General features: G+C 42.5%; 2 protein-coding genes across 2 annotated transcripts in view; both read left to right on the top strand.

Moving 5' to 3' along the window:
- Positions 1-6,676, top strand: part of RIGI (RNA sensor RIG-I) — a 35,616-nt gene extending 28,940 nt beyond the window's left edge. Inside the window, exons 17-18 of the mRNA XM_016222983.2 lie at positions 3,697-3,840; positions 5,468-6,676. Of these exons, the coding sequence (XP_016078469.2) occupies positions 3,697-3,840; positions 5,468-5,764 (441 nt within the window). The 3' untranslated portion in view covers positions 5,765-6,676. The remainder of the gene's footprint in view (positions 1-3,696; positions 3,841-5,467) is intronic.
- Positions 6,677-13,839: 7,163 nt separating this feature from the next.
- CTSL (cathepsin L) lies at positions 13,840-17,461 on the top strand. The gene is made up of 7 exons (XM_016222870.2): positions 13,840-13,965; positions 14,267-14,386; positions 14,486-14,632; positions 14,814-15,038; positions 15,471-15,633; positions 16,518-16,629; positions 17,094-17,461. The coding sequence occupies exons 1-7, from the start codon at positions 13,840-13,842 to the stop codon at positions 17,191-17,193; spliced, it is 993 nt and encodes a 330-aa protein (XP_016078356.1). The 3' UTR covers positions 17,194-17,461.
- Positions 17,462-21,582: the final 4,121 nt, after the last annotated feature.

Raw genomic sequence — 21,582 nt, 5'->3', positions numbered from 1 at the left:
AATCTCTGGAAGCACTGAACACTGCAGGGCTGGAGGAGAGCTTTAACACTAGAATCAGTGGTTCCAATTCCAGTTCTGCCACTTACAAGATGTGTGACCTCAGGTTACTACTCTGTCTTTTGAATCATCAGTTTCCTCATTTGTAAAGTTGGGGAAATAATGGTATTATACTCACAGGGCAGTTCTGGGGCTAAAATGAGATGTATGCATTGCTTAGCACAGTGCCTGGTATAAAATAAGCACTCAGAAAATGAGTCATTATTGGACACAGAGGTGAGGCATACTTTAACTTCATAAAGATGAACCTTATGATTCAGTAGACCAGCTCCACAGTGTCCATGATTTTAAAAGGTCATAATCTCTATGCTCAAAAAGTACTGAGAAACAGTGATGTAAAGCAAATTAACACTAAAAAATACAACTTTACTCATTTTAAGAAATGTTTTTTAACAACACATAAAGGGATTTCAGCCCAAGAAACATAATTCTTTTTAGTTTTAAGAATATACGGTTACCCTTCCCTTCTACTCTTTTCTAAAAATCAATAGAAAAAATATCCTCCAAACTTCAGGAAGAAACACAACTTTTGTAGCCAGTACAACAGGTCAAGAAGTGGAGTGAGGAGAAAACGGGTTATATATCTGTTGATTTAGACTATTGGATAGCATTCGGGATTCTCCTAACACCCATAGATAGAAATGGGCAGAGGTGGTAAAGAATGTAGCTGGGAGTCATTATGTGGCAGCTAGGAGCTTGGAGTCTTGGCATTATCCTTGTCCTATGGTAGATGACCAGCTGCTCTGTCGAAAGAGGAAGGCTTTCCTTTAGAGGTGTGAGGATTTGGGAGTATTTCATCACGGGGAAATAAGATATAAAGGGTATTTCTTACAGTTCTAGTTTGAAATCACTTTCCTTCCTCATGGAGTAGAGAGTAAGATGTGGGGTGAAAGGAAGTTCATTTTGATGAAAGAACTTCCAACATGATGTGTACCCATGACAGCACACAATTAGGATTTCATAGTTTTGCTTTTTTTCACCTTGGTGCACGGAATTAGGCTGCTTCTTCAACCACAGGTGGAGGAGAGGCAGTGAGCTAGAGATTTAATTTGTGACATTAGTTGAGCCTGTTTACCCAGTTATTGAGTTAGTTTTAAGTATAGCAGTAATAGTTTTAACTTACTGGGATTTATTGCCTATAGTAACATTTAAAATATTTGGGATTATTAGTATTTAACTGAATTCCCTTAGGTTTGCTTCATCTCAGACTGCCTTGATTTCCCCTTTATTTTTTTAATTTTTATTTAATTTTAATCTTTTTGCTTTGTTAATCCTCACCTGAGGATATTTTTTCCATTGATTTTTAGAGTGGAAGGGAGGGAGGGAATTGGGGTGGGGGAGAGAGAGAGAGATTGATTGATTGATTGATTGATTGATTGATTTCTGGTTGCCTTCTGCATGCACCCTGATCTGGGCTGGGGATCGAACCTGCAACCCAGGTATGTGCCATTGACTGGGACTTGAACCCATGACTCTTCGATGTGTGGACCAATGCTCTAACCACTGGGACACACCGGCTGGTGCTTCCCCTTTATATTTGAAGAATATATTGCTGAGTATAGAAGTTCAGGTTGACAATTTTTTTTCAGCATTTGAAAAATATTGTCTCACTTCCTTCTGCCCTTCATGGTCTCTGATGAGAAATCTGCCGTCACTCAGATTGTTTTTTCCTGTATAAGTAAGGTAACATTTTTTTCCGGCTACTTTTAGTATTTTTTTCTATGTCTTTAGTCTTTGGAAGTTTAATTATAATGTGTTTTGGTGTGGATTTCTTTGGGTTTATCCTGTTTGGTATTTGTTCAACTTTTTGAATCTGTAAGTTTATATTATATGTTCAATTTGGGAAGTGTGTAGCCATTATTTCTTCCAGTACTTTTTAAGCTCTGCTCTCTTTCTCCTCTCCTTTCAGGACTCCAGTGACAAGTTAGATGTGTTTTGATAGTCCTAAAGTTCCCTGAGGCTGTGTTCATTCCCCCCCCCTTTATATTCTTTCTATTGTTCCAAATTGAGTAATTTCTATTATTTTATGTTCCAGTTCACTGATTCTTTTCTGTCCCCTCCATTTTACTGTTGAGCCCATCTGCTGAGATTTTTATTTTGGTTATTACATCTTTTAATTCTAAATTTCCATTTGGTTATTCTTTATAACTTCCATTTCTTTTTTGAGCCTTTATAATTGTTCGTTTCAAGAGTGTTTATGAATACTCATTGAAGCATTTTTATCATGGCAGCTTTAGACTCTCTGATAATTATAACATCTCTGTCTTCTCAGTGGTAGCATCCATTGATTGTCTTCTTTTCATTCCGTTTGAGATCTTTCTGGTTTTTGGTATGAAGAGTGATTTTTTTATTGAAACCTGGACATTTTCATATTATATTATGAGACTTGGAATCTTACTTAACCTTCTGTGTTAGCTGGCTTTTTCTGACACCTTTCTGGCAGAGGAGGTGGGGACATTGTCTTATCACTGATAGGTGAATGTAGAAGTTTAGGCTCCTCACTCATCTGTTGATACCAACGAGGGGGAGGCTCCTTGTTGCTGCTGGGTGGAGGTGAGAGCTCTGGCTCCCCACATGGTCTCCACTGACACCATAGGCAAGGATTAAGCAGGGATGGAAGTCCTGGTTTCCTTCTTAGCCTTCTCTGACACCACCAGGTGGGAGTATTGGGGCACTTCATTACAGCCGTGTGGAAGTCTTGGTTCCACCCTCAGCCCTTGCTGGCATGGGTGGAGGTTGGGTCACAGTTTTTTTGTTTTGTTTTGTTTTACTCAGTGGTGTTTGGCTGGAGTAGAATAGTTATTGGCTAAAAGTTTTCTGTCTTTCTAAGCTGCCCCTTTCCTGGCCCTTTGGCTGGAGAGAGTAGGTTTTTGTTGGGACTTATTTTACCTGTGCCCATAGGCATTTTTGGTTGCTAGCTTCTTCAGCTCCAATCTGGGATATATGAGGTAAAAAGAAAACCCAGGGAACTTACTGCCATGGTGTTCCTAGGGTCCTGAGGTTCCTAGCTGGTCTGCCTTTTTCTTTTCACCCTTTAGAATTTTCTTATGTTTGTTTTAAATAAACATAAGTAGTGCTTAGCCGAGGCCTAAATTTTGAAATAGAATACAGTCATAGTATACATACATTTAACTTTACTGTAATTTGACAGTACTCTCTGTGGTTGGAAAAGGAGGGAGAAAAAGAGATTTTAGATGGTGGGACCTCTTCTGCCTGCTGTTCCATTCAATGGGTTTATGCCCTGGAAGTGGATGTAATTATGTATGAAACAGACCACGCATATCATTTATCTATTTGTGAAGGGCATTTTAAGTTTTGCCAGCTGCTAAAGTAGAAAGCATGGTTCACGTGACTTTTTTATGGACATCTTTAGTGCTTTTATGGGCAACTTTGATGAGGAAATTAAAAGACTAATTGGAGGCCACAGTTAAACATTGACTAACAAAGAGTTAGGAGAACCAATAAAATTATCTAGGGGATTTTTACAAAGCTGCCAGGTACCACATGTTCATGGAAGTGTATATGAATACAGAATGAATGATATACATATATGTGTATATATATATATATATATACACATATATGTATCCTAGTTATACTTAAATTACATTTATGAGGTGTTTCTTTTTTACCATGCAGATTCACCAGATCCAGATTCATGAAAAATTCATCAGGGACAGTCAAGGAAAAGTAGAACCTGTACTTGATAAGAAAAATAAGAAACTGCTCTGCGGAAAGTGCAAAACCTTTGCTTGTTTCACATCTGATATAAGAGTGATAGAGGTAAGCAGCCTTTTCTACTGGCTCATTTTTTAGCACTAATTAAAGCTTACTAACTATTGGTGAGATGTTTATAATAAGGACACTATTATTTCCTTAAAACCCATGTCATGGTTCCATGTATTTTACAAAAGCTAAAAAGTTAAAAAAGCAACCCTTAATTTTAACAAATCATTTTAAAAACTGCTGCACAGCCACATAATTAAATATTATGTGGCCATTAAAAATAATGGTTATGCTAAATGCAATGTGGTTTCCTGGATTAGGTCTTAGAACAGAAAAAGTTTTGCTAGGAAAACAGGTAAAATCTGTAGTTTAGTTAATAGTAATGTGCTGATATTAACTTCTTAGTTTGGACAAGTGTACTATGGTACGTAAGATGTTAGCATTCAGGAAAGGTGGGTGAAGGATATATAGGAATTCTCTGGACTACATTTGTAATTTATCTGTAAATCTAAAATTATTCCAAAGTGAGGTTTATTAAACAAAATGACTATGAAGCTTATATAGTATCGTGAAAAACTCCTCATAAACTAGTGGTAAAGTGGAAAAAATAACCAGGATACAAAATTATAAACATGCTATGATTATAGCTGTGTGAGATAATAGCAGCAACACCACTATCACCATCAACAACAGTAAAAGAAAAAACTGCAGGAAAAAAACTACAGGAAATATGCTAACATGTATTAATATTTTGCAGTGAGACTCCATGATTTTTTTTTCTCTTTGTACTATTTTATGTTTTCCAAACTTTCTTTTTGGGATACGGATCACTTTTATAAACAAAATATCTCCTTGTTTTTAAAACACGGTTTCTGTAGGTTATATATATATACAGAAATTGGATGTAACTCAACTGCTGCCAATGGAGGGTTGGGTGGAGTCCCCAGGCTGGTTCAGATGATGAGTGATAACTTTAGGGTTCTGTTTGTTCTTCAGAAAGCCGAACTCTCTAATCCAACTGTTTGAGCAGGAAGCGTATTAGGGGTGATACTGGCAAGTTCCCAAACCGTTCTGAGTCTGCTTCTTTAGATGTAAAAGATCCTTTGAGCTGGATGATTTTTCTATTGAAAATGGCCCTTTTAGATCGTACGTTTTCCTGAGAGCCTGGTATGTTGGGTCTGCATTTGTTGTGTGCGGTGTGGCTTTTTTCAGGTTTGCGCCAAAGTTGGCTGTGGGCGGGGCCTGTGGACACATAGTCCCTCACCCTGTTCAGATCCACACTGACCCTCTGTTGTTTTTCTGTGTCTTTTGGATCATGCCTGTCAGGCCACTGGTGACCTCAGGCTTCCAGATCTGCAATAAATACCCTTTTTGTTTCTGAATTAATAAAGAATATTTACTTAAAGAAGCTAGGTTGCCTGGAAACTTGTTAGTTTTCCTATCAGCTCACTTGCCCCTCCACCCCAGCCCTTACTTCCACCCATGTAATTTGATTGGGAGTCAGGCTGCGTGGATTCTGTGTTGGCTTAGGTGAATCCATATTTCCTTCTTTCCCTATCTGTAAAGTAAGTGGGAACCTGCCTGCTCTTCATCCCAGGCTATTGTGGAGTTTTTTGGTTTTTTAAAATCACAATTGTGAACTGGTTCTAACATTGTTTTGTATGTTCGATCCCTTCATCTATAGGAATGCCATTACACTGTGGTTGGAGACACTTTCAAGAAGTCCTTTGTGACTAAATTACACCCCAAACCAAAACATGTGGGGATTTTTGAGAAGAAAGCAAAGGTATTCTGTGCCAGACAGAACTGCAGTCATGACTGGGGAATCCATGTGAAGTATAAGACATTTGAGATCCCAATTATAAAGATTGAAAGTTTTGTGGTGGAGGATATTGCAACTGGAGAACAGAGACTGTATGCAAAGTGGAGGGACTTTCATTTTGAGAAGCAACCATTTGATGCTGTAGAAATGGCCAAGTGACCTCAGGACCCCATTCTGCAGCTACAGGGAGTGGGTGGTCTAGAGTGAGGAGGAGATCATCCCCAGTGTGTAAATCATGACTCGCTCGTACCACTGTTAAGATACTTACCTAAGGCTTGTACTGTACTGAATGTTTATCACTCAATTCACCTTCTGTTCATAGTTAACAGCTTGTATTACACCATGCATGTAAAGCACGCTCGAGGGAATCAGAACGCTGAATGCTTCATAGGCCACTAGAGCTCTAAGGACTTGAGAAGGTGTTGAAGCCTCAACTTGTCTTTCTCTCCTTCCCTTCTGAGCTAACTGCCAGTGTGTGCCCAGTAGGCACTCAGCACACTTTAGAATGAATGAATGAATGAATGAATGAATGAATGAATGAATGTCGAAAGGTTTTCCATACTTCCCTTTCTTTCCTTAACCTACTGTAAACCAGCTTTTGCTTTTAACAATCTACTGAAATTGTCCTTTCAAGGTCACCAGCGACTGGTTGCCAACTCCATCGGGCACTTCTTACCCCTCTCTGAGCTTGTTGCTGCTTTGGGCCCTGTCCAGTACTCTTTTCTTGGATCTTGTTCTTGTCTTCTATCTCTTCTAGCTCTATCCCAGTCTTTTCTATTGGTTCCTCTTTGCTGGTCCCTTAAATGTTCATAATTCCCAGGGTTCAGCATATATACATGCACATCTATGAAATGGTTACATATACTCGTGTTCTCTATGTAGCAATGTATGGCTTATAATCTTAAAATTCTGTAGTAGAGCCCTGGCTAGTGTGGCTCAGTTGATTGAGAGTCTCATGTACTGAGAGATCCCCAGTTCGAGTCCCAGTCAAGGCACATGCCTGGGTTTCCAGCTCAATCCCCAGTGTGGGGTGTGCGGGAGGCAGCCAACTGGAGTTTCTCTCTCTCTCTCCCTCTCCCTTCATCTCTCTCTCTCAAGTCAATAAAAAAATATTAAAAAAAAATTTCTATAGTGGACAACTTTTAGTAATGAGCATGTAAGTGGTACAGTACTTCTTGAGAAGCTGATTTCTGTTCTTTTAGTTTATTGTACACCTTGCCCTATTATTTTCATGTCCTGTGCCATTGTTCCCTTTGAATGGCCATCCCAAGCCATTTCCCAGTAATAGCTGATGGTCAGCACTTGGGCTGTGTGCTGTTATCTCCCTTGGATGACACTGATGAGGCAGTTAATTTGCTGTCCTTTCTATTTAAAAAATCAGAGTGCATATCCAAATGTCACTCCTCTGTTATTGAATAAGGTTCGCTGGTTTTCCCGAGTTTAGTTTGGGGTTTTTCAGACATGAAGACAATGGCCTGAGTTTTGCTGTTTGTATCCAGGCCAAGGTATTTTGTGTTAATTCAGGGTAGGCTTTATAGTAATTTAAGCAACTTTCTAAAACAGATTCAGATTAGTTGTTTGTAATCCAGGTTGGTGGTCCAAAAGTCACCTCATTAACATAACAAGAGACAGCTTTGTCCCTCCCATCACCTAGGACATTCCAAGAACTTTAGAAGCTCTGCCTGAAATGGGAGATGATTACCAAATATATATATTATTATAATCACAATCTCACAAATATCTCTTTTTATATGGAATTGCCTTTTTTGGATGCTGTTCAAGAACTCCAATAGGATACATAAAACATCTACTGGAAGTCTATTTGAAAAAAGTTCTTTTAAGGTTCTAAAACGTCCATTTTAGATGAAGGTGAGTAGGCTCTCTTCCCTTCAGCCAACAGAAGACAGACTAAAGCTGAAGCAAGAGGAATTTTCCTTGTTTGATTTTATCATGGAGTCAAGCCATTGCCAGGTATAGAGCCTGGAACAGAGAAGGCACTTGGTTAATATTCATTGAATAAAAGAAACCGGTAAGTAGGATTTTAAAAAATGAAAACTTTTTTTCCATAAAATATTTTTATTGATTTTTAGAGAGAAAGGGGAAGAGAGAGAGAGACATCGATATGAGAGCAAAACATCGATCAGCTGCCTCCTGTATGCCCCATCTGGGGATCGAGCCTACAACCTGGGCCTGTGCCCTGACTGGGACTCGAACTGGCAACCCGTCCGTGCACTGGATGATGCCCAACCAACTGAGCCACACTGGCCAGGCAAGAAATGAAAACTCTTGGCTGATGTCCCAGTGCTGGTCATTGGATTTCTGGATGAGGCTGCATTTCAGAGCAAACTGGGGAGTCTTTTTCATGGGCACGTGCCCAGCCCCCATTAGAACATCCTGGCAGGGTGTCCAGCCACATGTATTTTATGAAATTCCTCAGGTATGTAAATGAAAGTCCACAGGACTCTTGAGGAATTAGGAGAGTTTTATTCTGATATGATTTGCAAATCAGGGGACACAGCCTACATCATGAACCAAAGACATAAATATATAATCCTTATTCATGATAATTTGGCTATCCGAGTGAATAAAAACAACTTGGATATTAAATTCTGTTTGTGGTCATGACATTTAATAACTTTCTAAGAAAGCAGCCAGTGGAACCTTAGTTACTGTTTTCAAGAAGTAACTACACTGCTCCTACGTAGCCCTGCAGGGTAACCACACTGTCCTAATGTAACCCTGGAAGGGAAACTGTGCCAAAATAATGTTCTTTATTTAAGTGACTAGGAAACTCCCAATATTTGTAGACTAGGAAATAGTGGAAGATAAAGTTCTAAGGTCACAAGTTATTAACTGTTACCCCATCCTACTGGTGGCCATATCCCCTGGCACATGGAGCAGCCCAGAAGAATGATGCCATTGCAAATGGAAGGTAAGATGAGAGGGGAAATGATAAGGAGGTAGCCTGAGTTTGAGTCATTCGATCCAATCAAGCCTGTGGCCATGGCCACCCCTGTTTTTCAACTGTTTTATGAACCAATTATTGTTATTTATTATTATTATTTCTGTTAAGCCAGTTTGAGTTGTGCTTCTAACACCATAACTAAGAGAAGCATGACTAATATATTCTCCCCCTAGATTGCTCTCCACCTACATGAAGGTCGCCCCATAGCCAAAGATTCATGTGCTCATTTGCTGCATTAAATATGCTTGTCAGTTAACTTGCTGTGCACGCCCAAGAATGCTTGTTTCCCTAGGAGGGATCAGGCAGAGATCATGTTGGTTCCTGAACACTTGCATTTTACCTGCATAGCACTGATGTACTTGGTTGTAAAAACAGGAGAACTTGGGGGTGGGGGGGGGGTATCTGTAATGCTTTCAACAATACAGATAAATTCAAACAAACAAACAAACAAAAACCCAGGTGAACTTGAAGGTCATCCGGGCTTTGAGAAGCTGCAGTTTAAGGTTTACTCTGCTCTAAATATACCAAAACCGTAGCCACACACACAACAGAGTTCAATTCCAAAGTCAAAGTTTTCCTTGAAAATAGATTTAATCTTATTCAAATTAGAAATGTTCTGTGTCTCCAAAACCACCTCCAAACAAAGTTACCTTCTTAACAAATGAAAATTTTCCAGGGGAAAATTTTTTAAGATAGTAAAAGGAAACTTCACGTTTCTTTAATGTCAATCCATCAAAAGGCACATAATCAAAAAATGTCATTTGACCTGTCCAGGAGGGGTCAGGGGGAGGGGGAGAATTGCAATCACCGCTGTCATATGAAGTCCGAAAAAGTTCTTATCTACCCATGTCAGTTAACACTGCTGTAATAGGCAAAGGTGAATGACTCTCAAGGGCAAGGAACAAAAAAAGAGGATGGGAGACACCTTATGAGGTACCCGCCCTTGGCCAGAATCAAACCCGGGACCCTTCAGTCTGAGGGCCGACACGCTAACCACTGAGCACAACTGGCTAGGGCCTAAATTCTTTAGAAGTACTAATTAGCTCTTTACATAAAATGTTACCTCTGGTTAAAAATAACGCAGTAGCCAGTCTGTACTGATTGCCTACCCAGGACGGGCACTGTGTAAGTACTTCAGTACTTCTCTTGTTCCCCCACCGCCAACCTGGGAGGCATTTGCTATTATCGTCCCCTTTACCCAGGCGGCCAGGGGTATATCTGGTGTTTGATCCCGTGCTGCCTGACCACACACTTAGCCGCGTTGTTATGCAACATCTCTTAAACTGCCATTGTATCTGGAACCCGTACCACAAAACAAATGGACAGCTGTCTGGAGAATGCTTTAGAAAAGTCAGTCTTGGCTCATTGACTTTAAATGAATAGGAGGGGCTGTTATATTGGGGAGAAGCGTTAAGCGGCTTCAGGGTCCTGAATGCCACCGCACTAGATTTGTTCATTTCCCTTTGGTTTAAAACTTCCAGGGATGGGGTAAAGAATGACATCCTGTTTTTCTAGTGAGCAAAAGAAATCTAGACAGATGCACACAAGAATAAACTTTCATAGAGACTGCATTTTAAATAAAAATTGGGAAATCTGCCAACTGCATTTTATCAAAGGCAGAGTTAAGGACTGGTCACTTGTATAAAATATGGCCATTTTAATAATTAGCACTCATCTGAGATATCTGGCAAAGAAAACACAGAAGTGTAAAGATAAGAACAAAGTGGTGAGCCACACTGTCTTTCTGTAATACATTATTTAACAGATTTCGTATAAATAAATATTACAATTTCTTACTTAAATGGCCTTCTATCATATTTCCCTGGCATTAGATGTTTCTTGGTCAAATTTTAGATTTGGGGCCCATCTGGTATATAGAGTCTATGCTTTCTCCAGTGCTTTGTATCACATTCCAGAACACAAAGGGGATGCCATTTGGAGCAGCACCTGCTACACAGGCTATTGCCTCAGGTGCAGGCGTTCCCGTGGTAACAGGTTCTCCCACCCTTCACTCTGTGCTCCAAGGCAACTTTAAAACGCCTGTTACACTTCTTGATTGTGTTGAATTCCATGGTGTGCTAAAAAACTTTTCTTAAACATCCAGTTTATTTACAATACAACATATTTTTGCAACCACTTAAAAGCTTCAGCCTCTACTTGTGTTTGAGAGAGAAGAGTTTCAATTACCTCAAAGACCTTAAAATAATTTTTTTAATGAATCGATTTTTAAAAAATGGTATGGGGTTGCCCTAGCCGGTTTGCTCACTGGTTAGAGCGTCAGCTCGTGGACTGAAGGGTCCTGGGTTTGATTCCATCCAAGGTCATGTACCTCGGTTGCAGGCTGGATCCCCAAGTAGCAAAATGTGGAAATAACCCATACATCCATTCAGGCATGACTGCAGAAACAAAACATGGTACACTCATACAATGGAATATTATTCACCTTTAAAAAAGGATATTCTGGCACATGCTACAACATGGATGAACCTTGAAAATATTACGTTAAATGAAATAGCAAGGCACAGAAGTGATTCCACTTAAGTGAGGTACCTAGTGTGGATAAAAAAAGGGGAAATTCTATGGAAAGTAACCTCACAGGTTGATCTAATCGTAAATTCCTAACTGTGCAGGTCATGGTGGGTACTCATGCCCCAGGCATATAACTTCTTTAGTGAAAGGTTGTAAGCCAGCCCTGTTCATTGTTCTTGTGCATCTAGGTTACACGCCTTTTAAATGCCAGAAGTAATACCCTTGAAGGTGGTATTAACCCTCAAGAGAGCACATACTCTTATTATCCTGTAATCTGATCCCTGCCATGCTTTCCCCAGTCTTAATTTCAAATGCATAAAAGAAACTGCAGGCCTGACTGGTGTGGCTCAGTTGGTTGGAGAATCGTCCAGTGTAATGAACGGTTACGGATTCAGTTTCTGGTCAGGGTACATACCTAGGTTGTGGGTTCCATCCCAGGTCAGGGTATGTACAGCAGGCAACCAATGTTTCTCTCTCACATCCTTGTTTCTCTCTCTCTCTTCTCCTTTCCCCCTTCCTTCCTCCCCTCCACTCTTTCTAAGAATCAATGGAAAAAATATCCTGGATTAACAATAACAACAACAGAAACCACCAAAAACTGCAAAACTTATTCTCTGGAGCATTTTGGATCTTGTTCCATGGCGTATGTCATCAGTTTGGCTCAAATAAACTCATAACAATTCTCTACAGTTTTGGATGTTTCTTTTGTCGATACTAGAATAGTCAAATTTAGAGACAAAGTAGAAAGGTGGTTGCCAGGGGCTGAGGGAGGGAAGAATGCAGAATTATTATTTAATTGGTACAGAGTCTCAGTTTGGGAAGATGAAAAGCTCTGAGCATGGATGGTGGTGATGGCTGCACAACAGTATGAATGGACTTAACGCCACTGAACTGAACGCTTAAAAATGGTTAAAAGACATTTTTATGTTACAGATATATTACTACAGTAAAAAAGATTATGCATCTGATTGTGCTTCTAAGCTTATCAATTTAATCGTAAGTAGAAATTAGTTTATAAATTCGCAGGAACCTTGACTCCATTTTTATCAAAAGAATTAAAAACATGCACAGAAAAAGGTGATGTGGGAAGGAACATGAGGTAATGATCTTTTTTCTAAAAGGCATTTTCAACAATGAGTTTGTTTATGTAATAAAAAAGGGAAAACACACGTATGTTTCTGGGGAATTCTTAATTATGTACATTAATATTTAATATATTTTCTTTATTTAAAATGTTTTCACAAACTGTCATTTAAATCCTGACATTAGATGCAAGTAAAAATCATTTAAGTAAAAGTCATTAGAGGAAATTTCTTTTTTTAACCCTCACCTGAGGATATTTTTCCCACTGCTCTTCAGAGTAGAAGGGAGGGAACAGAGCGAAGCACAGATGTGAGAGAGACACAGCAGGTGGCTGCCTCCAGCACCCCCTCACTGGCCGGGGGGATTAAGCCTGAAACTGAGGTCCGTGCCCTCGGCCAGAATCGAACCTGGGACCCTTCAGGCCACCGGCCGATGCTCTAACCACTGAACTAACCGGCCAGGGCTGAAGGGAGTTTCTTAAATGAAATCTCGAGGAAAGCGAGTGGAGGAAGACAATAATCCTTAACCCGGAGGGCGGAGGCAGGCGCAGTTTCCCGTTTCAGCCTTTCCTCCTTTGGTTAAACCAAATTCTTGTGTAAATGACCGCTTTGGGTGGGCTCCGAGAAAGGCTTGGGCGGCAGGAATCCTGACTGCGGGAGGCGGGAAAGGGGCGCTGCAAACTCCCCCCTCCCCGCAGAACCCACCTACCCCTTCCTTGGGGCCAGTGCTCGGGGCACTGCCCCCCATTCCAGATTCTTCAACACCCAGCTGCCCCCCCCCCCCAAGCGCTGGCACGGCACCTGCCCGCGGGCTCGGCGTTCCTCCCCCCTCCCGGCCTTTGCTGTGTAAGAAACAGGGACCCCTTGGCCAGGTTATACCGCCCTCGGCCCTCGGGGAGATTTGAAGCAAAAGCTCCAGGACTAAAGGGCCGGCAAGGTCAAGGCGAAAATCCACCTGGAGCTCCCCGCAAGCTTCTTTTCGTGAACCACTTGCTGAACTCATGAATTCGGGGTAACCGGTCGACCCGAACCCCCGGGAGGCGCGGAACTCCTCAGCGCGGTCCTTGAGCCCTCAGCTAGCTTCCCCCACCCCTCACCCCCTCACCCCCTCACCCTTTACCCCGTCACCCCCCACCCCCTCACCTTCGGCAGGCACAAATCTACGGCGATCACGCGCCAGAAATCCCAGCGCTCGGAGGCCCCGCCCACAGGCCAGGTCAGCCAATCGTGGCACGCGCAGGCCACGTGGGGGCGGGGCCAACCGGGCCGAATTCCCGGGGTCTGAAGCCCGCGGGCTCCGCGCACCTGGAGGAGCCGCGTCCGCACCTGCCGGCCGTGCCCGCGTCCCGCCCGCCGCAGGTGAGCGTCCTCCCGGGACCCGGGCTGCCTGCGGGGCGAGCGTTGCCGGCCCCGGCGGCGCTCCGAGCCTCAGGACAGCCTGTACCTGTCCCTGTGCGGGGATGGGGTCTCTGGCCTGTGTTTCTCCACCCACTTGCTTAGCCTCCCCCAACAAGTCTGTGTAAATACTGGGAGGGCAAGTTCATTGTTGTTTTACTCCCCCGGGGTGGTTGTAACGTCTCAGGAAAGTGGGGTGGCTTTTTGAGAAGGAGTGGCGTAATCAGGTGCTTATTTCTTTTCCTTTCCTAGATTTTTGAAACATGAATCCTTCATTCTTCTTGACTACCTTTTACTTAGGAATAGCTTCAGCTGCTCCAAAACTTGATGGGAGTTTAGATGCGCAATGGAACCAGTGGAAGGCGACACACAGAAAACTATATGACTTGGTTGGTAACACCTGAAACTGTCCAGAGGGCCCCGCAGGGAGTGGTCTAGGCCCTTGGGAGTTTATAGCAGAAAGGAGCTCCTTGAGGCCAGCTCTTCCCAAGGCAGGGACTTCATGACACCCATTACTGAGCACAGCCTGGGCAAATGTCCCTGTTGTGTGGGTGCTGGAGAACAGCTCCCAGAAGTGTGGACCTTTTTCCTGGCCATGGTTGCTCTTCCCTTCTGTCTGCAAATCCACTCGGTGAAGGTGAGTTGGTTTTAAATAGGAGTAGAGAGGGTAGGCTCTGTGTTTATCTCTAGAACGAAGGATGGAGGAGAGCAGTGTGGGAGAAGAACATGAAAGTGATCGACCTGCACAACCGGGAGTACAACCTGGGGAAGCAGGGCTTCACCATGGCGATGAATGCCTTTGGTGACATGGTGAGTGTGGCTTGGGTGGCTTACCTGGTGCTTCTTCTCCTCAGTACTGTACAGAAATAACCTCTTGCTTGTCAACATTCTATTTCCCTTTCCTTGAAGACCAACGAAGAATTCAGGCAGGTGATGAATGGCCTTCAATACCAGAAGCACAAGAAAAGGAAAGTGTTCCGGGAACCTCTCCTTGCCGACATGCCCCCAACTGTGGACTGGAGGGAGGAAGGCTATGTAACTCCTGTGAAGAATCAGGTATGACACCATTCAGCGGGTCTCAGCGCAAGAGCGAAGCCAGGAAGGAGTTGGCGTCCTTGCTGTGGTAGACTGTGGGACAATATGCAGTTCGCTCATTTTTAAGAGTTTTTGGATTATCGGCAAAGTTGTCAATGCCTTATTTGTTTTGTAGACCTGAGAGCTTTTCAATTGTTTTTAGGGTCACTGCGGTTCTTGTTGGGCTTTTAGTGCAACTGGTGCCCTTGAAGGACAGATGTTCCGGAAAACTGGCAAACTTATTTCCCTGAGTGAGCAGAACCTTGTGGACTGCTCTCAGGCTCAAGGCAATATGGGCTGCCGTGGTGGCCTAATGGATAATGCCTTCCGGTACGTTCAGTCCAACGGCGGCCTGGACTCAGAGGAATCCTACCCATATCAGGCAATGGTAAAGTTCCTTATCTTTATATCATTCCTTTAGAAAGTTGAACACCTTAGAGAAAACAGATGCCATGTTTAGAATTCACATTTTAGATTATAGAATCTGTATATGTAAACTGTCAGAACTTTCATTAAATATATTAGCCTTGAACAGTTCTCTGTTTGGATGGTTACTGTATAGCAGCTCTATTTTCGTGTTATATGGAGATATATATACCATTTTATAAATAGTACACTATTCTCTAGAGTGGAAAATTCCTTATGGACAGGTAGACCGAGAGCATCTCATTGATTAGACACCGGCTAGTTTTTCATTTTCAAAACAGCCAATAGCATTTCACAAACTTAACTTGGAAATCATTAAGCTGCAAACTGTCTTAAAATGTTCCTCCAGGTGGTGGATGGTAGTCATCAAATCTCTTCCCTTTACCTTTAAAAGGTTGGATCCTGTAAATACAGGCCTGAGGATTCTGTTGCCAATGACACTGGCTTCGTGGACATCCCTCAGCAAGAGATGTCCCTCATGAAGGCAGTGGCAACTGTCGGGCCCATCTCTGTTGCTGTAGATGCAAGCCACATTAGCTTCCAGTTCTATGAAGATGGTAAGCATTGTCTATGTAGAAATTTAGGCAGAAAAACTGGAAAACCACCGTGACATACAGCAAGATTTACTCTTTGGTTTTTTAATTTCTGAGTGTGTCAATGTAGCATTGTTGTTCATTGTGCACACATAATATCTTTCCCTGATGTTTCCATTTGACATCCCCATGATTTTAAGCACTTCATAAAGATATTTAAATGGCTACATAATTTGATTGGTGTAGCTTAATATACTTTACATTTTTCCAATTATTAGACCTTCACATTTTTCCAAAGAATTTTACTATTGTAATTAAAACTGTAAAGACCCTTTGGCTCAAGTAATTTTGTGCTCTGGGTTATTTCCGTAGACCGATATCCTAAAAGTAGAATGACAAGGCTTCCAGAAGTCTTTATGCCTCTTGACACATTGTTTATAAAAGAGATTGTGGCCCTGGCTGGTTTGGCTCAGTGGTTAGAGCCCGGCCTGCGGACCAAAGGGTCTCGGCTTCAATTCTGGTCAAGGGCACTTACCTGGGTTGCAGGTTCAATCCCTGGCCTCGGTCAGGGCACATTTGGGAGGCAACAATTGATGTGTCTCTCGCATCAATATTCTCTCTCCATCTCCCCCTCCCTTCCACTCTAAAAGTCAATGGGAAAGGTATCCTCAGGTGGGGAATAACAAAAAGAAAAGAAAAAGATTGTGCCAATTTGTATTTCTGCTAGTATTAGATGAGGGCCTAACTCCCAAACCTAGATTAAAAAAGACACCCTGTTTTCAAATCTTACTTGATTTTATGTCATTTAGCTAAATTCTGAGATGCCTCCCTTGCTGTGGTTGATGTACTTGGTTACTGTCACATGTTACTGGAGGTCCTCACCCCAACAATGACTTTTACTTTCCCAGGCATTTATTATGATCCACACTGCAGCAGCGAAAACCTAGATCATGGTGTCCTGGTGGTTGGCTATGGCTTTGAAGGAGAATTGAATAATAAATATTGGATTGTCAAGAACAGGTATAAACTGCTAAAAATACTCATCTTTGAAATTGAAAAGGGAATCATTTTTGGAATCAGTATTTGGATACAAGCCCTCAAACCCCGAGCACGCTTCTGAAATCTCAGAAGTCTTCGTGCTGCTTACGGAACACAGACATGCAAATGTGATTAGAACATTAAGACTGTCTTGGCTTGCTGGAGCATTGATAAAGTTTTCGTACCATTACATTTCTAGATTTGAAGGTTTTCTTAATTCTGAAACACATCTGGCCTCAAGAGTTTCCTTTCTCTCTAATTTTGTGGTTCTGTGAAAGGTCTGGGGATAGAAGTTATGTGCAGGCTTAGAACTCAGCCAAGAACAGTAACTGCCTCTCCTGATTCTTTCTGAATCTGTCTGGGCTTCTGGTGCACTGTTTAAGTACCAGGTTCATAAAGATAAATATGTTTGTTTGTATAAAATGGAAAACTCTCTCTTCTTTCAGTTGGGGTAGAGCTTGGGGCAGGAATGGCTACATAAAGATGGCCAAAGACCGGGACAACCACTGTGGAATCGCTACGGCGGCCAGCTATCCTACTGTGTGAGGTGACGGTGAGAAAGACAGACTTGATTGAGAGCAGGATACCCAGAGGAGGAATTTTATCTTAAAACTGACCACGTTTTACGTAATGGGATAAAATACTTGAACCTTGAAGATCCAAGTTGTGATTTGAATTCTGTGATGTTTTACACTGGTAAAGCGTTACCACTTCTTTAATTACTGCTGTAAACAGCTTGTATGATTGATTTGCTTAATAACAATGTTTTATAGGTATGTATAAAGTTTTACCTTTTAAAATAAAACTTAATTGTAATTAATTTTTTATTTTTTAAGAACATTTATTTGATAAATCGCAGAGGTAGAAGAAGTAATTTCTAGCAGAAATGGGCTTAGGAAACAAGTTATAGAGCAAAGGAAGGGCCCTTGGAGCTTGGGAGTGAGGAAGATAATGTAAGGTGCCTGGTTTGGGCATAGGGTGGGGGTGGGTGGGAGGGAAAGGCACGGGTGTGCTCCCTGGAGGGAGGGAGAGCAATCTCCGAGTTCTCTGGAGTTCTCCGTCCTAATGGTTTTAGGGGTGGAGGTCTTAGGGGAGGTCCCAGGGGAGATATCAATAGACTATATTCTGCAGCTTTCTTTCCAGGGTTGGGGTCGCCGCTGATTGGTTGGTTGGTTGGTGTGTGGGTCATTATCCAGTGCAGCTGCTCCTGAGGTCAGCTGTGGCTGGTTTTGTTGCTCTTCTGGGCCTGGAGCTAAAATACCACTGAGGCCTAGATGTTATCTCTAGGGAGGAAAGGTCAGGGGGTCCAAACAGCGTGACTAGTGATATGCTAGGGGAGGAAAGGCCACCCTGGGGGTAAAGCCCCACCCTACAATTATCCGTCCTGATAACCTCTACCGAGCCCATTGTCCATGCTCTGCTCTAACTGCGGATCCAGTCGTCCCGCCCCCCCTCCCCAAGGATCTTGGCTCTGAATTCTTTCAGGGAAAAGGAGTGCAGGGTCTACTTCCTGCTGAAAAGGGCCAACGTTTTCCTTCAGAGCCAAGAGGTCCTTGCTGTCTGTCAGAGGCATGGTGAGGCCTGGGCACAGAAGGTGCTGCTGGTGCCTATAGGTGGTATTCCTCGAGTGCAGGTAGGGCTTGTAACCTGGTGGAGACAAACTTACAAATTTTAGTATTGTTGCGGCTAACGTTAGAACAGCAAGATTAAATTTTTTTAAATCTTCACCCAGGGATATGTTTTTATTGATTTTGAGAGAGAGAGGAAGGGGGAGAGAAACATCAACCCATTGCCTCCCATACGTGCCCCGACCGGGGATTGAACACACGACCTTTGGTGTATGGGACAACGCTCCAACCAACTGAGCCACCTGGCCAGGGCTAAAATTTAGTTTAGGGCTAAAATTTAGTTTTATATGCAGAGGTGGGATTCTTTCCATTTTTAATACAGTTGCTTTCTAGAGACAAAAATGTAATTGGGCCCTAAAGACAACTGAATGTGCCAGTGGTCCATTAGGGAATAGCTGGGTGGCCTTCTGGGTATTTTAGTTATAAATACTAAGTATACAGATCTTATGCCAATTGCCCATTGGCTGTATCTGACCCAACCCTTGAATGGAGCAAAATTTGACAAACTGTATGTAAGAACAAAGGTCAATTATTTTAATAAGGAAAAAATTCACAGTTTAGAAAAGTGAGCACACTTAAGTAGGATTGCCAGACTAGAAAAGCGCCTTAGAAATCATGATCATTCGCCCAAGATAGTTCTAATCCAACTAAGTTATAGGATGAATGTCACAGAGCTAGTTTCTGGTGCATCTTGCCCAACTGCTAGTGAAGACCACCTGGCTACTTTGCAGTGGAGGAAGCACTGGGCATGGGAGGTTGCCAAGAGTGCTTGCCAGCTGGAAGTTCATGAATTGTCAGGCTCATGAGTCTTAGTTATTATTGTTGACACTATTACAGATGTCCCCCATCCCCCCCTTTGCCCACCTCCACCCAGCTCCCGCCTCCCTTCTCCTGGCCTTCACCATTCTGTTTGTGTCCATGGGCTATGTATGTTCTTTGGCTAGTCTCCCCCACCCCCGTCCGCTCTGGTTGTTTGTCATTTTACTTTGTTCATTAAATTCCACATATAAGTGAGATCATATGGTATTTGGCTTTTAATGATGCTTATAACTCAGTCTGAGTAAAGAACATTTTCATGCACAATGTTTTCCATTTTCCACTGTAATTTTGGCTCAGTTTGAGGATGTAAGATGGGTTGCACTGTCTCTAAAGCCATTAGTTTTCCAGATTTAATGATGAGGTTTAACCCTTGTATGAGCATGGCCCGTTTTCTAGTTCAAAGTCAGCTTCTCTGACAGTTCATGTTGTCACTCCTAGAGGCAGCCAGGTCTCTCCTTTTGTGGGTTAAGGTCACTGTTGCAGGGGAGGGGAGGGAAGGAGATCACACCACACGCACATGCGTGTGTGCCTATGTGTGTGAGAAATAGAGATAGAGAAATATCTATCCAGATCTGTGATCTGGAATTTTTATGAATCTCATTGAGTATGAAAATTATGCCCCAGAGTCCTTGAGCTAAACTGAACCAGCCACACATCAAGTGGCCTATGGGTTCCCCTTGAGGGAGAGGTTTTACTTGCCACTCAACCCTACCACTCAGAAGTAATACCTTCACTCATCTTTGTGGTCAACTTTCCACACCTGGGAGAATCTCAAAGTAGATTCTTGATAAAATTCAACTCAGGGTGACCAGATTATCAGTAAGTCTCCCGTGTGTAACCACGTCCTTCAGCCAGTGCTTAGATTTGGGTCACAGGGCTCAGTGACAGAAGATTCCCTCGACCAAACGAGCCACCCCCGCTGCATTCAGCAGAGATGCAGTGAGTGTCACAGGGAGGCTGCTTCTCTTGTCTTCTTGGCTCCCTTGGTTCAGAGTTGCCTTCTTGGGCCCAACCCTAAAATTTCTATGTTGAGGTAACTCCTTAGTGAGGGCTGGGTTTCTCCAAAAAAACTGTTAGGAGGTAAACACAGCTCTTTCTTATATCCCATGGGTGTTGTTAGTTCTTTAGAATCTCTCTGGTGTCCTCTTATCTTAGAGGATGCTGGTTTCTGACCAGAATGGAGAAAACCTTCAGGATGTGTCGCCTTCTCCTGGGAGGTAATGTCCCTGTTCTCTCAGGAAGCACAGCCTGTGGTCCCTTGACTGAAGGAAAGTCCATTTGGGGATTTGCAAGACTGAACAAAGTGACAAATGCAGGACAGAGATGTCCAAAACTGTACAGAATTTTTATAAAAATTTGAGCCTGGCTGGTGTGGCTCAGTGGTTTGACGTCAACCTATGAAACAGGAGGTCATAGTCCGATTTCTGATCAGGGCACATGCCTGGGTTGCGGGCTGGGTCCCCAGTGGGGAGCGTGCAGGAGGCAGCCGATCAAAGACTCTCATCATTGATGTTTCTATCTCTCCCTCTCCCTTCCTCTCTCTGAAATCAATAAAAAACATATTTAAAAAAATTATTTGACCCACCCGTGGCTGGATAGCTCAGTTGGTTAGAGTGTCGCCCTGATATACCACAGTTGGGGGTTTGATTTCTGGTCAGGGCACATACAAGAATCAACCAGTGAATGTATAAGTAAGTGGAGCAAGTTGATGTTTCTCCCCCTTCCTCATTCTCTAAAATTAAAAAAAAATACAAAAGACTGGCATAGTACTTTGCAATTATTTGCCCCGTATTTTCCCTCTGCCCCTTTCTCCCAGTGACCCAGTGTTCCTGGGGGCAGCCCAGTCACGTAACTCTATATTCCTCAGCCACCCTGTTTTACAGAGGGCTGGCCCGGTGAACCAAGTTGGACCAGTCAGAATCCGCTGGGATTTTACATACAGATGCTGCCAGAGGCAAACCTCTTGCCTGTGGGTTCTAGATGCCTGATGCTATATCCCTGGGATGTAAAGTGCTCTGGAAGTAGAAAAGAATGAAGTTGGCATTCAGGAGCGAGTAGACACAAGAAAAGGAGGTTCCACTCTCCTAAGGCAACCATAATTTCAATCTGTGTCATCCTTCCTAGGCATGTCTATACGTAGCTTTTAGTTTAATTTCATTAATGTTTCTTTTTTTTACATTATCAAAGTAAATTATGTTTACTGTGGACAATTTGGGCAAAACAGAAATGAACTGCCTTCCTATCAACACATAAATCATTGTTGCCATTTTAGTCTTCCTTCCACTATATTTTCTTTGCCCATTTTTTAAAGCAGTCATGAGATTTTACTGAATATAGGTTTTGGTCACTTAGAGCTTCTGTGTCTCACAGCTACTACGCAGGTCAAAAGTAGAGTTTGTAGTTGGTCCATATTTAAAGCAGGGCAGGAAGTTATGTACCTTTTGCAGTAGATTTTCTCTTGCTCCTGCAGGGCACCACTCCCTCCACC

The sequence above is a fragment of the Miniopterus natalensis genome, chromosome 12, assembly GCF_054644295.1.
Source record: "Miniopterus natalensis isolate mMinNat1 chromosome 12, mMinNat1.hap1, whole genome shotgun sequence".
In the NCBI taxonomy this organism is placed as follows: Eukaryota; Metazoa; Chordata; class Mammalia; order Chiroptera; family Miniopteridae; genus Miniopterus; species Miniopterus natalensis.
The sequence above is the reverse complement of the archived record's forward strand: the minus strand, read 5'-3'. Positions and strand labels throughout refer to the sequence as shown.